This window comes from Oryctolagus cuniculus, chromosome 9 (assembly GCF_051225735.1).
Source record: "Oryctolagus cuniculus isolate XC-2025 breed Fujian yellow rabbit chromosome 9, ASM5122573v1, whole genome shotgun sequence".
In the NCBI taxonomy this organism is placed as follows: Eukaryota; Metazoa; Chordata; class Mammalia; order Lagomorpha; family Leporidae; genus Oryctolagus; species Oryctolagus cuniculus.
In genome coordinates, this window is record NC_142875.1 from 103,255,698 (window position 1) to 103,271,533 (window position 15,836).

Genomic DNA, 15,836 nt, shown 5'->3' on the forward strand with positions numbered 1-15,836 from the left:
GCTGATACACCTGGGAAAGCAGTGGAGATTGGCCCAAGTGCTTGGGCCCCTGCACCCACATGGGAGACCCAGAAGAAGCTCCTAGCTCCTGGCTTTGGATCGGCCCACCTCTGGCTATTGCAGCCATTTGGGGAGTGAACCAGAGGATGAAAGATTTCCCCCCCACCCCACCTCTCCCTATAATCCTGGATTTCAAATAAATGAATAAATCTTTAAAAGAAAAAAAAAGCAGAGCAGGGTTGAACCCAAGCGTTCCAATATGGAATATGATTATCTCAAGCAGTAGAGAGCTTGAGAGATCTCCCATCCACGGGTTCACTCCCCAAATGGTTGCAATGGCCAGAGGTGGGCAGATCTGAAACCAGGAGCCAGGAGCCAGGAGCCAGGAGTTTCTTCTGGATCTCCCACATGGTGCAGGGGCCCAAAGACTTGGGCCATCTTCTGCTGCTTTCCCAGGCATATTAGCAGAGCGCTGAATTGGAAATGAAGCAGCCAGAATTCAAACTGGTGCCCACATGGGATGCTAGCCCCGCAGACAGCAGCTTAACTTGCTGCACCACAGCACCGGGTCATAAGAGCTCCTTATATATTTCAGACACACGTACCTTATCAGATATCTGACTTGTCCATAGTTTTCCCATTATGTACGTGTTTTTAAAAATGTATTTATTTATTTGAAAGGCAGGGTGACAGAGATGAATAGACATAGAGAGATCTTCTATCCACTGATTCACTCCCCAAATGCCGGCAACAGCTGGGGTTGGGCCAGGTCAAAGCCAGGAGCCAGGAACTCCATCCAGATCTTCCACATGGGCAGCAGGAACGCAAGTATTTGAGCTATCACCCGCCGCCTCCAAGCACACTAGCCACAAGCTGGTTTGGAAACACAGAGTAGCTGGGACTCAACCTCTGCTCTGGGATGCAGATGTTCCAGAGACTCAGTCCACTGTGCCACAACTCCCACTCCTGTAGGCTGTGTTTTTTGTTTTTGTTTTTTTCTTTCATTTTCTTGATCATGTCCCTCAAAACACAGAAGTTTATTTATTTTTATTTATTTTTTAAATTATTTATTTGACAGAGTTAGATAGAGAGAGAGAGAGAGAGAGAGACAAAAAGGTCTTCCTTCTGTTGGTTCACCCCCAAATAGCTGCCACGGCCGGCACTGCACCAATCCGAAGCCAGGAGCCAGGTGCTTCCTCCCGGCCCCAAGCACTTGGGCCATCCTCCACTGCCCTTCCAGGCCACAGCAGAGAGCTGGCCTGGAAGAGGAGCAACCGGGACTAGAACCCGGCGCCCATATAGGATGCCAGCGCCGCAGGCGGAGGATTAACCAAGTGAGCCACAGCGCCGGCCCCAAAGTTTATTTATCTTTAAAGATTTATTTATTTATTTTGAAAGTCAGAGTATAGCGAAAGGAGATACAGAGGGAGAAAGAGAGAGAGCGAGATCATCCAGCTCTGGTTCTCTCCTCAGATGGCCTCAATGGCCAGCGCTGGGCAAGGCAGAAGTGAGGAGCCAGGTGCTTCTTCTGGATCTCCCAGGTGGGTGGCAGGGACCCAAGCACAAGGACCATATTCTGCTGTTTTCCCCAGGCACCTTAACAGGGAACTGGATCCGAAGTGGAGCAGCCTGAGCTTTTCTGGGATGCTGACATTGCAGGTAGGTGGGGGCTTAACTTGCTGTGCCACAGCACCAGCCTGGAAGCACAAAAGTGTGGTTTTTTGTTTTTTGTTTTTGTTTTTTGTTTTGTTTTGTTGTTGTTGTTTGTTTGTTTTTCCCCCGACAGGCAGAGTTAGACAGTGAGAGAGACAGAAAGAAAGGTCTTCCATTGGTTCACCCCCGAAATGGCCACCACGGCCAGCGCACTGCACCAATCCGAAGGCAGGAGCCAGGTGCCTCCTCCTGGTCTCCCATGCGGGTGCAGGGCCCAAGCACTTGGGCCATCCTCCACTGCACTCCCTGGCCACAGCAGAGAGCTGGACTGGAAGAGGAGCAACCGGGACAGAATTTGGTGCCCCAATCGGGACTAGAACCTGGGGTGCCAGCGCCGCAGGTGGAGGATTAGCCAAGTGAATCGCGGCACCGGCCCAAAAGTTTTAATTTTGATGAAGTTCTATTTTGTTGTTGTTGTTGTTGTTGCTTATGTTTTTATTGTCATATCTAAGAAACCATTGCCTAATCCAAGGTCGCAAAGATATACACCTATATTTGAAAAAAAATTTTATAGGGGCCAGCACTATGGTTATAGCAGGTAAAGTTGTCGCCTTTGGCACTGGCATCCCATATGAGCACTGGATGAAATCCTGGCTGCTCCATTTCCGATCCAGCTCCCTGCAAATGTGTCTGGGAAAGCAGCAGAAGATGGCTCAAGTCTTTGGGCTCCTGTACTCATGAAGGAGACCCAGAAGAAGCTCCTGGCTCCTGGCTTCAGATGGGCCCAGCTCCAGGGATTGCAGCCACTTGGGGAATGAACCAGCAGATGGAAGATCTTTCTCTGTCTTTCCCTCTCTGTCTGTAACTCTGCCTTTCAAATAAAGAAATCAATTCTTTTAAAAAAGTTTTATAGTGGTAGCTCTTAACATTTAAGTTAATGCTTGTATGTGTGTGAAAAAAATTCATTCCTTAACATGCATTCAGTTAGCCCCACTTCTGTTGAAGACTATCCTTTCCCCATTGGATGGTCTTGTCACCCTTGTTGAAAACCAGTTGACAGGGACAGTCATTGTGATGTACTCGGGATGCCTGCATTCCATGTTAGATTGCAGGTTCGAGTCTTGGCTACTCCACTTCCAAGCTTGCTTCCTGCTGATGCATCCTGGGAGGTAATAGGCGATAACCTAAGTACTTGGGTCCCTGCCACCCATGTGGGAGACCTGGGTTCCTGGCTGTTGTGGGAATTTGGGTAATGAACCAACGGATGGAAAGTCTAGGTATCTGTCACTCTGACTTTAAGTAGACAAAAAACAAGTAAACACTAAAAAAAAGATGACATAGATGTGAAGTAACTTCTATTTCATATCCAAACTTTTTGCTTTCCTTAATTTACTAGTTGCCTCATTTTCTTTTTTTTTTTTTTATGTATCTACTTCTAATTTTTCCATAGGCCCCATCAGATCTGTAAAGTACATGTTCATATATTTTTCAAATGCTTCAACATGTCAAGCACTTTATCATTTTCTTTCCCTGGAGACTGCCTTGCAGGGTTTTCCATCTCAGGAGTCAGTCAGGATAGGTTTTCTCCATTCCAAGTATTTTCTTTCACCAGTTGTGTGTGCACTTGGCATCCCCCCTCCTAGATTTACTGCCTTTCTCTTTCCTATTTCCCAGAGTTCACGCTGCAGTGGCTCACTTATGAAGGGAGGTCACACTTTTTTTTTAAAAGATTTATTTATTTATTTATTTGAGAGGTAGAGTTACAGACAGTGAGAGGAAGAGACAGAGAGAAAGGTCTTCCTTCTGTTGGTTCATTCCCCAGATGGCTGCAATGGCCAGAGCTGTGGCTGCAATGGCCGGAGCTGTGCCAATCTGAAGCCAGGAGCCGGGTGCTTCTTCCCAGTCTCCCACATGGGTGCAGGGGCCCAAGCACTTGGGCCATCTTTTACTGCTTTCCCAGGGCATAGCAGAGAGCTGGAATGGAAGAGGAGGGGCTGGGACTAGAATCGGCGTCCGTATGGGATGCCGGTGCTGCAGGCGGAGGATTAACCTACTGCGCCACAGCGCCAGCCCCAACTCACTACATTCTGACATATGTCTTTATTCTATCATCTTCTGCTGATAATTTGGCTATAATAGAATTCTAGGTTAATAATGTGTTTTTCATGGAATTTTAAAGGAATCAGACCATTGTCCACTGTCTCCCAATCTTGTATTGAGACACATTATGATTTCTGTTCCATTTTTATTCTCTTTTCGAAAGATTTTAGGATCTCCTGTAGCATTCTGATATTTCGCAAAGATGGGTCTTGTTTTTTTATTATTATTTTTACTGTGCTGGACAAATATACACTATTTAATCTGGAAAGGCTTATTCAATTCAGGAAAATATTCTTGTGTTTCTTTTATACTCACACACACACACACTCTGTGTCACATATCCTGTTTTCTGCTTTGAGGTTCTCTATTAGTCAGACATTGAAGTATTTTCTAATTTTCTTTCTTTTTTCCTGTCTCTACTGTGACTGGTTTTTATTCTTGGTACCTTGTTTCTTACTTGTTTTCAATTTTCGACCACAATTTGCTTTTCTTGGAACTGTATCTGTGGAAATTCCCCAAGGCCTACATTGAAGATGAGTTCATCCAGAGAGGATTTGCAGTTCTTCTGCCAGGTACTCGGAGGTACCGTCCACTCAAAACCACTTAAATTCTCCCTGTTTTGTTTTTAGGATCAATAAGGAATTCATGTAGGAAAACCATATATAATGGTTATAAATATCTGAAAATATTTAAAAGAGAAAAATAAAATAGCTCCAGTTGGCACGAGGTTCCAGACAATTATCTGAACAGTCTCACAGGGCAGTTTAAGTGCTAGCATATTTTTAATCCACCATGAGTGGATTTATTTATTCAAAAGGCAGGGTGACACACATACACAGAGTGAGAGAGATAAAGAGATGTTCTATCTTCTGGTTCACTCCTCAAATCACTGCAACAGCTGGGGCCAGGAACTCCATCCTGGTGTCTTCCATAGGTGGCAGGGGCCCAAGTATCTGGACCATCCTCTGCTGCTTTCCCAAGTACATTAGCAGGGAGCTGGATCAGAAGTGGAGCAGCAGGGACTTGAACTGGCACTCTGATATGGGAAGCCACATCATCGTAAGTGGCAGCTTAATCCACCACAGCACAGCGGGTCTGTCAGTCTACTCCTACATGAGGATGCAATTCTTTAGTTCTTTGGGGTTTCGGCTTTATGCCAAGCGCCTTCTACTGGATTTCTAATTTTGGGTAAGACCTGCACTTTGCGACACCTTAGCAGCAGCGTGTGAGGCTCTGGAGCCACCTCTCTGAGTTCCAGTTTTCACTTAGTTTTTGGTCTTAGATCGTCTTACTTTCTTATCAGCTCATCATACATATTTTAAAATGCCCTTTTAGGCAAAGGGCCTAGAAAGATTTTGAAAAAGAATAAAGTGGGAGGAATAAACTCTATCTGATGTTAAGGCTTATTATTTCACCACAATACCCAAGACAGCGTGGTACTGGGAGAAGGATAAACACATTGAACTGAAGAGAAAACACAGAAATGGAGAAGACCCACACCAACATGTCCAGCTGATTGTTGACAAAGTAAAAAAAAAAAAAACCAGTTCCATGGAGGACTGCCTTTTCAACAAATGGTCCTGGAGCAATTGGACATCCACAGAGGGAGAGGAAAGGTTCCTGAACTAAACTTTGTAATCAAATTAAATTGGACCTTATCAAAATTAAAACCTTCACTCTACAAAAGACCACATTAAGAAGATTAAAAGACAAATGCCAGACCAAGAGAAATTACATACTGGTCAAAATTCATTTATATATAGAATATGTAAAGAGCTCTCAAAATTTGATAGTAAAATAATGTAAGCAATACAATCAGAAAATGAGCAAAAGACATAAACAGACATTTCATCAAAGAAGATATATAGCTAGGGGCTGGTGCTGTGGCGTAGCAGGCTAGGCCTCTGCCTGCAATGCTGGCATCCCACATGGGCATGGGTTCGAGTGCTAGCTGCTCCTCTTCCAATCCAGCTCTCTGCTAATGACCAGGGAAAGCAGTGGAAGATGGCCTAAGTGCTTGGACCTCTGCACCTGCATGGGAGACACAGAAGAAGCTTCTGGCTTTTTTTTTTTTTTTTTTTTTTTTTTTTTTTAAGATTTGTTTATTTATTTGAAAGGCAGAGTTACACAGAGAAAGGAGAGGCAGAGAGAGAGAAGTCTTCCATCTGCTGGTTCATTCCCCAATTGGCCGCAACAGCCAGAGCTGCACCGATCCAAAGCCAGGAGCCAGGAGCTTCCTCCGGGTCTTCCCTTGTGGCAGTGGGGGCCCAAGGACTTGGGCCATCTTCCACTGCTTTCCCAGGCCATAGCAGAGAGCTGGATCAGAAGTGTAGCAGCCAGGACTCGAACTGGCACCCACATGGGATGCCAGCACTGCAGGCAGCAGCTTTACCCGCTATGCTACAGTGCCAGCTCCATAAATAAGTAAATCTTAAAACAACAACAAAAGACGAATTAGTGTAGTCAAGGGTTAGGGATGGGGTGAGGTAGCTATAACACAACAGCACAAGGGAGCCTTGTGGTAACATAATAATTCTACATCCTGTAGTAGTGGTTGCACAAATCTACAAGTGTGATAAAAATAGCATAAAATTATGCAAACGTATACACAAATGTTTGTAAAGCTTGCAAAATAAGAAATAAACTCTGGATTGCATCAATGTCAATTTTCTTGTTTTAATGCATACTGGAGTTATACAAGGTGTTACCACTGGGAGAGGGTGAAGGGCTGCAAGGGAACCCTCTTGTGTTTTTTTTTTTTTTTTTTGATACCTCCTGTAAATGTATAATTATTCAAAGATAAAAAATTAAGAGGTACAGGTAGGCATTGTAGTGCAGTGGGTTAAGCTCTGTCTTGGGATGTCTACATCTCATATAAGTGCCTGGGTGCCAGCGTCAGCTACTCTGCCTCTGATGCAGCTTCCTGCTAAGGTGTCATGGGAGACAGTAAGAAGATGGCTTAAGTGTTTGGGCCCCTGCCACCCATATGGGAGATCCAGAGGGAGTTCCAGGATCCTGGCTTCAACTGGACCCAGCCCTGGCTGTTGAGCCATGATCTCCCTGCACAAAGCAGGGAGCTGGATCAAAAGTGGAACAGCCGGGACTCAAACTGGCACTCTAATATGGGATGGCGGGGTTGTAAAGTGTGGCTTAACCTGCTGAGCCACAAGGCTCGCTCTTGCTCATTTTCACATTGTCTTTAATGGCTTATAAATTGTTTTCGGTTTTCACAAATTGTCATTTTGATGTAGTTTCAGAAGGAGGAGGGGATCAGTACATTGTTTCTAAGAACATTCCTTTGAGGGTTTTTTAAAAAAATTACTTATTTGCAAGGCAGTGAGACAGACACAGAGAGAAACAGATACAGGCAGACACAGAGAGACTGTCTATCTGCCGGTTCACTCCACAAATGTGTTCAACAGCCAGGGCTGGGCCAAATGGAACTAGGCACCAGGAACTGCATTTGGGTCTTCCACATGGGTGTCAGGGACCCAAGTCCTTGAGTCATCACCCTGCTGTCTCCCAGCATGCACATTAGCAGAAAGCTGGATCGGAAGGAAATCCAGGGACTTGAACCCGGGGATTCTGGTATGGAATGCGAGTTCTGCCAAACACCTGTCCCTGTTTCAAAGGTTTTAAGCAGAGTTATGGCATATGGATAGATCACTCTGGTAGTTCCTTAAACGATGGATATGGGGGAGGGCTATACTTTAAGCAGATAATATATCTTATTGATTCTAGGAGGCACTTTTTTTTTTCATTTTAATATCTCCTAGGTTGGGATGTTTCACTGTAGCTATTAGTCAGCAGTCACACATTATTTGTCATACCTGCTCATTTAAATCAAAACTTGCAAAATGGGTTTCAGGCTTGGAAGAAAATTCCAGAAAAGGAAGAAGACTTGGGGAAGGCTGTATCACCACAGCTTTTGAGGCATGCGCTTTGTGTGGAAGTTCACGGGCACCTAAAAATGAGTAAAAAAAAAAAAAATCACTAAGAATCAGTCTCTGAATGTGAAGTTTTAGGGATACTGCTTTAATATAATTATTTTCTATTTTCCGTTTTGTCTATGCGGGAGCGTGAAATGTGAGGAAAATCTCTACACTTCCAATAAATGTAAACTAGAGATTCTGCACGGTCAGAAAGCACTGCAAATGTTTCATTGCATCGTTTTTTCTTGGACATAAAGTAAAGGTGTTTTACCTCTGGCGACGTGGAAGGGAGAGCATTCTTGAAACACGAGGGATCCTGTGGATCCTGAAACCGTCAGAGCAACTTCTCAGAGGCGGGGTGGAGCAGCGGCCAGGTCTGGGCCACAGCGTAGGCACATATGCACGGGCTTCAGATCGTTCATGAACACACTGAAATAAAGGACAATGCTTTTTGAAGCCCACTCCTCCCGCCAAAACACCGCCTCTGCTAGTACTCCAGAGACTGCAGGAGCCGCTCGGCCACTGGTTGAGAGGCCCCAAACAGGCCTCCTTCAAACTGTCGCGGACCGGCAGGGCCAGCATTTCCACCTCGCCCCGTCGCTTAGCTGGACAGGTACGAGCCTCACCGCCGCCGCATCCTTTCCGAGCCGAGATGAGAGGAGAGCTGTGATTGGCAAACTTACAGGGGCGGGGCAGGCTAGGACTTAGTCCCGCCTTCGCTCCTGGGTCCAACGACTTTCCTGGGCGTGGATTGGGCCACTGGGTTGTCCATGTAGCCCGGGGGCGTGGCCGGCGCTAATAAAGATGCGGCTGGCGCGGCAGCTGCAGTAAGTTCCACCGCGGCTAGAGCTCCGGGTGGTCAGCGGCAGGCGGAGCTCGGTGGTTCCGTCCGCTCCGGCCGCAGCGTCCCACCGCCCCGTGTCTCGTCGCAGCCTCGGCAGAGGGGACGGACCCAACCTCCCTCCGTCAGAAAAATGTGAGTTGTCTCCCATGTGGGGGCTCGACGCCTCCTTGCTGACTCTCGCCCCCAGCGCCGGACTCTGCGGGACGGAAAATGGCGCATTGCAGCAGCTGCGGCGACGCGGGGAACCACCACCGCGCGCCGCCCCCAGACCGGGCCATCCCCGGGGAGGGGGGCAGCACCCCACGCCCGCACCAGGCGCAGCTAGCACCGCGTCGGCGCGGCAGGGGCGCAGGGGTCCCATATTCGTTGCACCCTCTCCTCTCGTCTTCATGGAGCCTCCGCCTAGGGTAGCCCGGGGAGAGGGCGATACGGGGGCTGGAGACAGCCACGTTGGGACCTCCAAGGCTCTTTGCTGTGGTCAGGTGCACTTGCCCGTGGGTACCTTGGGTTGCTCTGCCATCTCTGGGTTTTGCGTATGAATCTCACCCAAGGTGTGTGATGTGTGCCGCCGTGGTAGCAGTGAGCAACAAACTCCAGAAACTCCAAGTGGGCAGCCCGGGGACTCAAGGGGCAGTGGCGTGTGAGCCCACGCAACGTCTGTTCCAAGGCCATCCGTTTAGGAGGTGTTTTCCTGTCGTAGAGTGCTAGTCAAGTATTCGGGAGAAACAGGGAGGGGCTGAGCATGGCCCCCTTCCTCCCAACACACACAGTCTAGTCTCCAACCATCTTCAGCCTCACCCCTCTCCCAGAGTCCTGAGGGAGAACCACGCAAATGAAGCACTTCCCCGGCAGGACCACCCTGTGTCTAAGAGGAAATTTTCTTTCTCATTACTGCTTAATCCCTGGATATTTCCCTGCTGTTTTTCCAACTCCCCACGAGTCGCAAGTGAAATGAGCTACCCAAATGCTTGTCTAACCATCTCACCTTTTCTCTTTGATTTTTGTGGCTTTAGCAGAGTTGCTATTCTGTGTATCTTGGGCAAACCTTAGGATTCCGGTGGTTTTCACTTGGAGAGGGGGAGCCTTCTCGGCTGATGGTTCCAGATAGCATCCATGTGGGATGGATGGGAGGAGATGGAGAGAGAGTGGTGGTTAGCGGGGCATCACGAGGTCTCTGACCTTAATCTTGTCATTGGTGCCACCATCCTGGATTGCTTCCAGGATCGGCTGCTCCCTACTCATTGAATTCCCTGCCTTCAGTTCAGAACTAGATTGCTTAGCCAGCTCAGTAGGCGAACAAGAGCCTCTGGCACACCGGCTCTGTGTCTTTGCTTCCTTGTGCCTTGGAAGAAAATGTGATTCTTTAAATGGGGGATGAGTCAGGCCTGATGTGTAGTGTAGCCTCTCTGAGGGTTGTTGTTCATGTTATTAGACTGGAAGAATTCGCTTAGTGAAGGAGAGAAACTTCAGTCTAGAGATACTTTGCTGATACTTTGTGATTACCCCAGGAATTTGCTTTTTGATGGCTGTGTGATTTAATCCCTTGCGAATTTACTCTTGGACTACAAAATATAAGGGTACTTTAGCAAGTTCATGGAAATAATGCAAATTATGGCAAAAGTATGCATGGGTTCCCCCACCCCCCCGCACCAAAATAAACTTTTAGCTCTGATTTTCACAAAGTTTTTGGAGTACTCTTGTGTGTTTTGTGAGGTTCTGCTTTGGCTTGAAGGGTTCTTTTTGTAATTTCTGTTCTCTATCAACTTTGAGAGGTCTCCCCTGCTGCCCGTGGGTTCCTCCTTGGCAGGGAAAAAAATCACGCCTTAGGTTAGTTTCTGGGAAATCTTTAGGAGTTGAGTTTGGGCCGTGGAGGGGAGTTTCACTTGAAGAGCCTACACTAGATCATTGTCTTTGAAGCTTAAGGGGTCCCTTGGCCTGAGTGGTGCTGAAAAAGAACAGTCTCCATGTGGCTGTCAGTGTAAACAAGATTTCTCTTTGGGACATCAGGAACTAGGTGAGTCTTCTGAGACTCTGCCAAAACTAGAAAAAGAGAGGACAGAATGTCCACGATGCCTGTACACTGAGGACTATTTCTAGCATTTTTTGCTTCCTGTCTTACCTCTTGGAACAGTTTCCATAACTAATGCAATTACTTTGGGCCCCAGATTCTAAGTGAAACCCCCATCATCTCTGCCAAAAACAAAGCAAGCAAACAGTCCTGACTCACTCCTCCTACACAGACTTTGCCTTTGGTGGTTCTCCAAGTTGTTCTTATGGCAGCCCTGCTGTGCTAACTGTGTGTGAAGCAACCAATAGCTGGATCCCCGTAAGCCAAGTCTGCCGGCTCACTCTTCCCTTCTGTATTCAAGCTCTGGAGTTCAGTCCATAGGCTTGTCTGATGATTTAGTGTTTTCTGTGAATTTCTGCTGTTCTAGACTGGGTTTTCCAGGTCCCATCACTTGAAAGACTTCTGACTGCCAGGGAGATGTCATTTAGTCCGAGGCCGATACCTTTTTCTCATAGCTCTTGTGCCAGAGGAGAGGTTTGGGTTTGGGTCACAGGATAGCCCCAAGTGAGATCTCTTGATGCCACCCTAGGTGTCCCCAAGCCCCATGTAGGTATTGCGACAGGATGTTCATCGTTTGCTTCTTGCCCCTGTGCCGGTCTCCCAGCTTGGATTGCCAGGGAGCTAGCAGCCCTTGCCTTTGCACACACCCCAGTCACAGCTGCCTGGCGGCATGGGGTGAATACGACTTTGCCCTCTTCTCTCCACAGGTCGGCTCCAGCCCAGCCACCCGCCGAAGGGACAGAAGGGGCTGCCCCAGGTGGGGGTCCCCCTGGCCCTCCTCCCAACATGACCAGTAACAGACGACTACAGCAAACGCAGGCGCAAGTGGAGGAGGTGGGTGGACAGCTGTTTCTCGGTTTCCAAAGCACAGAAGCATTTTTTTTTTAAAGAGTATTGCTGGTAGCTAGAGGCTCTGGGAGGCGAAGCGCCCCTCAGAGTTGCTCAGGGCCAGACTGGTGACATCGTTCTTTTCCGCGTCTCTAGTGGGGCGTTTAGCAGCCTTGTTTGTGCGCCTCCCCCAGGTGGTGGACATCATGCGTGTGAACGTGGACAAGGTCCTGGAGAGGGACCAGAAGCTCTCCGAGCTGGATGACCGAGCCGACGCCTTGCAGGCAGGTGCATCCCAGTTTGAGAGCAGTGCTGCCAAGCTAAAGAGGAAGTATTGGTGGAAAAACTGCAAGGTGAATTTTTTTGTCTTCTCCCCCTTCTTTTCCTGGGCTCCACTTGTCACAGGCAAGAAAACTCTCAGCTTCCGGATTTCTGCCCTCTGATGGCTCAGGATCGCTGCCCTGCACTCTTGGGAGGAAATCCCAGCCGCTGCCCACTCGAGCTGCATTACCCCAGCTCGGCCACCAGGGCGCGCTAGAGAGTTCTACCCGGGTAATGGGAGAAACACCCGGGAGGGGGCGCAGGAATGGCTAGGGGCTTTTCCTCAAAGGAGTCAAATGAACCTCATATGAACCCATTGACTAAAGATCTGAAGTCTGTACCTCTGGAACTCCATTCAAAGCCCCCAGGCAATAGGAACTGAGCAAAAAGGAGCCAGCTACAGTTTATGAAAAGCTAGGAGGAGTGAGTTCTAGCGTTCTATAGCACTGTAGGGTGACTATAGTTCACAACAGCATATTCTATAAAGAAATAGAGGAGTTCTCAACACAAAGAAATGATACATGTTTAAAGAGAAGGAAACACTATCCTGATTTGATCATTATATATTGTAAACATATCAAATGATCACACTGTATTCTATTAGTATGTACAACTAATGTCAAAAAATTTTTTGAAGATTTATTTATTTGAAAGGCAGAGTTACACACACACACAGAGAAACATAGAGAGATCTTCCATCCTCTGTTCACTCCCCAAATGACTGCAGTGGCCAGGGTTGGGTCATGCTGAAGCCAGAAGCTTCATCCAGATCTCCTTCGTGGGTAGCAGGGGCCTAGACATTTAAGCCGTCTTCCACTGCTTTTTTCAGGCTATTAGCAGGGAGCTGGATTGGAAGTGGAGCAGCTGGGATGTGAAATAGCACCCTTATAGGATGCCGGTATCTCAGGTGATAGCTTTACCCACTATACCACAATACCAGCCCCTAAAAAATGGTTTTTTGAGCTGCAGATGTGGTGCTGGGATCGTGATTCTCTGGGAAGCAGAGGGTTTGGGCCTGCCTGAGAGGCCTTGCAGCCTCCTGGGTGGTGGGTAGCTGCTTCTGCTGTCCCAAGAATGGAGGAGGTTTGGCCAGTGCTGTGGCAGAGTAGGCTAAGCCTCCACCTGCAGTGTTGGCATCCCATATGGGCACCGATTCTAGTCCTGGCTGCTACTCTTCCGATCCAGCTCTCTGCTGTGGCCTGGGAAAGCAGTGGCCCAAGTCTTCGGGCCCCTGTACCCACGTGGGAGACCCGGAAGAGGCTCCTGGCTTCGGATCGGCACAGCTCCGGCCATTGTGGCCATTTGGGGAGTGAACCAGTGGAGGAAGAGCTTTGTCTTTGTCTCTCCCTCTCCGTAACTCTACCTCTTAAATAAATCAATAGAAACTTAAAAAGAGCGGAGGAGGTTCTGCTGCAGTGTCTCTGGCCCTGGTTCTTTTCCTCAAGTCCAGGGGCTCAGTTTTCCCCCCTGTCTCCTCAGATGATGATCATGCTGGGAGCTATCTGTGCCATCATCGTGGTAGTTATTGTAAGTAAGTATCGCTGAGGTTGCTCGTGGGGTGAAGAGGTGGGAAGGTCCCGGAGTCTCCTCCCAGCCCTGCCTGCCTGCCTGCCTGCCTGGGGAGTGGGGCTGCTCTGACTGAGGTATGGAGACCGCTGCTGGGGGATCATCGCCTGGTTCGGGAGGGCAGAAGGGCGGAGCCAAGGGGCTTCCTCGATGGACAGGCCTGCTTCTTGCAAGGTTTGGCAGGGAGGAGGTCCCTCCTGTTCTGAGGAAGTGGGGCTGGCTGGGGTCAGAGGGTCAGTACGGGCATGGGGCACCTGCACCTGAAAGACCTGAATGTGTGGTGACTTGATGTAACTTGCCCTCTTGTTTTCTCCTGTCTCTCTCTCTCTTCCGTCTGGGACTTCCTGATTCCTGTGTGCAGTCTACTTTTTTACTTGAGAATGTGCCACCCCTGCCCTGTCCTCCATTGTCACCCAGACTCACGTCCTTCTCCCTCTGTCTGCTCTCTTCAACAACGCCCCCATCTGCCTCCCTCCATCCCGGCCCAGGCTTCTCCACCACCCACTCCTCTGTGCTGCGTCCATTTGCTCCGTGTCCCTGCACACTGGAAATGCTGCTCGTGGCGCAGTCTTGACGTCACCACCTGAAAGGCAACAGCTGGTGCCTCCTCCCTGCCCCCTTTCTGTGTACTCCAGTTCCCCGAGAGCCAAAGAAGGGTTGGAAGGCCCTAGGAAGGCTGAGGAGAAGTGCGCAGGCAGTTGCCAAGAGGCAGGGGAGGGGAGGTCATTGGTGCCTGTAGCGTCTCCCAGACAGGCCAGGCCGCTGGAGGAGGCCCTGGAGAGTTAGAAAGACGGCAGCTTGCTCTGCCGCTGCCCTGGTCACCTGCAGCTTTTCTGCTGTCCCAGGCCTGAAGGGGGTGCTGGCGATTGATCTAGAGTCTGCCGTAGTCTCATGCAATACCCTGGGTTTTGCAGTTAGTCCTGATCTGTGAGTTCAGGAGTTTCTAAATCTCTGGGGATCTTACAGCCTTTTGCTTTGTTCTCTGTTGGCCTGAGGAACACTTCGTGATCATGAAAATACCGGGACTCCGACTTCCATCCCGGAGCAGTCCCATTGCCGCTAACTGGAAGGAGCTCTCTCTTCTTCCCATTTTCTGCGGCATTCTATACTGTTTATGGCACCACCAAATGATTTCATCTAATTGAAGCTGGAGACTCTTAATTAATTTTAATTAGTGGCAAAGAGAATGGGAAAGCCTGTTAGATACAGAGAAGCAGTGATTCAGGGGCCTGCGCTGAAAACAGCGAGCTTGTTGCCTCTCCCTAAGGAAGGTCAGGTGCATGAAGAAGTGTGAGGCTGTTAGAAGGGGGGCTCCCAGGACCCCCCGAAGCCTCTCCTCCACACCACCCCAGTGTCCTTGCTCAAGGGAGGGGCGGGCAAAAGGTCCCTCCTGGGGCCTGGCTGGCCTCGAGGACACAGAGCAGTTGGGCAGGTGTGCTTGCGTGTGGCTGTCCTGTCGTGGGGTGCTTCTCTGTCCCCCTTCGGAAGCACCCATTCCCACCCGGAATTTGTCCCCCTTTCTTTTCCTCCACGATTGGTTTGTGTGTACAGAGAGCGGATCCCGAGGGTGCGAGCCAGTCGGTCACCATGGGAAGAGGGGCTAAGCTTCAGGAAACCCAGGTGGGGGAGGAGTGCCAGCTGGGAACACAAGTGGGGTCCCCATGGCCCGCTTTCCCTCCGTCCTCCCATCCACGCGCAGGGGGAGGCTGGGGCTGTGCCGGGCCCAGCCTGGAGGCCCACGTTCCACGCTGCAGCATTTCACGGTGCAAAACCATCCTTCCTTTCCTTCTGCCCCGACTTCCCACGGTCCCTTCGTCCTGCCCCAGGGCGGGACTGAAGAGCTGGAAGACAGCGGTCAGTGTACCCTCCCAGCGGGCCCCTCGAAGGCCTCCGCTCTCCTCTGGGCTCCTCCTTGCCTCAGGCAGGGGTCACCGCTGGAGAAGAACCACCACTATCCACGCTCTGCCCCACGCCTGGAGCAAATCTGCCCTCTTGCCCGCCCCCCCCCCGCCCTCTCATGGGACACCTTTCCCGGGTTTCTGTCCCTGTGAGGCTTACCAGCTGTAGCTGTCTTGGTTTTTGGAGGGCTGTTAGCCCTTCTACTTTCTTTCTCACCCCTCCCAGACCCTCTTCTGTGTCTTTGCTGTCCCCTGTCCTCCCCACCGCCCATGTGCATGAGCAAATATGCAACTGAACCCGGGACTTGGCCGTCAAGTGAAGCTGAGCTTCCCACATCCCCTTCTCCAGTTTGCCATGAGATGATGTGGGGTGTCCACCGTGTGTCTGTCATCGCCTCTCTGTCTTTTTTCCTAACCCTAACCTCATACTTGTATAGAGTAATACAGTTGTACTTCCACCAAAGGCATGTGGCATTTACCGATTTCATGTATTCTCAGCAAAGGCAAAAAATACAGATTCCTACCGTTAAACTGACTCGCTGGTTGTCTGGGGAGTGTCATTTCTTTCTAGTACTCTGGTGTTACATTAGACCAGCAGGGCCGGTGTGTGTTTGCCCTGCAGTCTT

At 49.4% G+C, this 15,836-nt stretch overlaps 1 protein-coding gene and 1 long non-coding RNA gene across 2 annotated transcripts; one reads left to right on the forward strand and one right to left on the reverse strand.

Annotated features, from left to right (window-relative positions):
• Positions 1-5,484: 5,484 nt before the first annotated feature.
• Positions 5,485-8,369, reverse strand: LOC108177003 (uncharacterized). Its single transcript, XR_016213483.1, has 4 exons — positions 8,312-8,369; positions 7,957-8,114; positions 7,584-7,717; positions 5,485-5,784 (listed from the first exon to the last, which is right to left on the reverse strand). It is a non-coding gene; the product is annotated as an uncharacterized LOC108177003 (long non-coding RNA).
• A 116-nt stretch (positions 8,370-8,485) lies between these two features.
• On the forward strand, positions 8,486-15,745 carry VAMP1 (vesicle associated membrane protein 1). Its single transcript, XM_008259725.5, has 5 exons — positions 8,486-8,661; positions 11,305-11,431; positions 11,620-11,778; positions 13,226-13,277; positions 13,674-15,745. Coding segments are annotated over exons 1-5 (357 nt in total). The 5' UTR covers positions 8,486-8,659; the 3' UTR covers positions 13,691-15,745.
• The last annotated feature ends 91 nt before the right edge of the window (positions 15,746-15,836 follow it).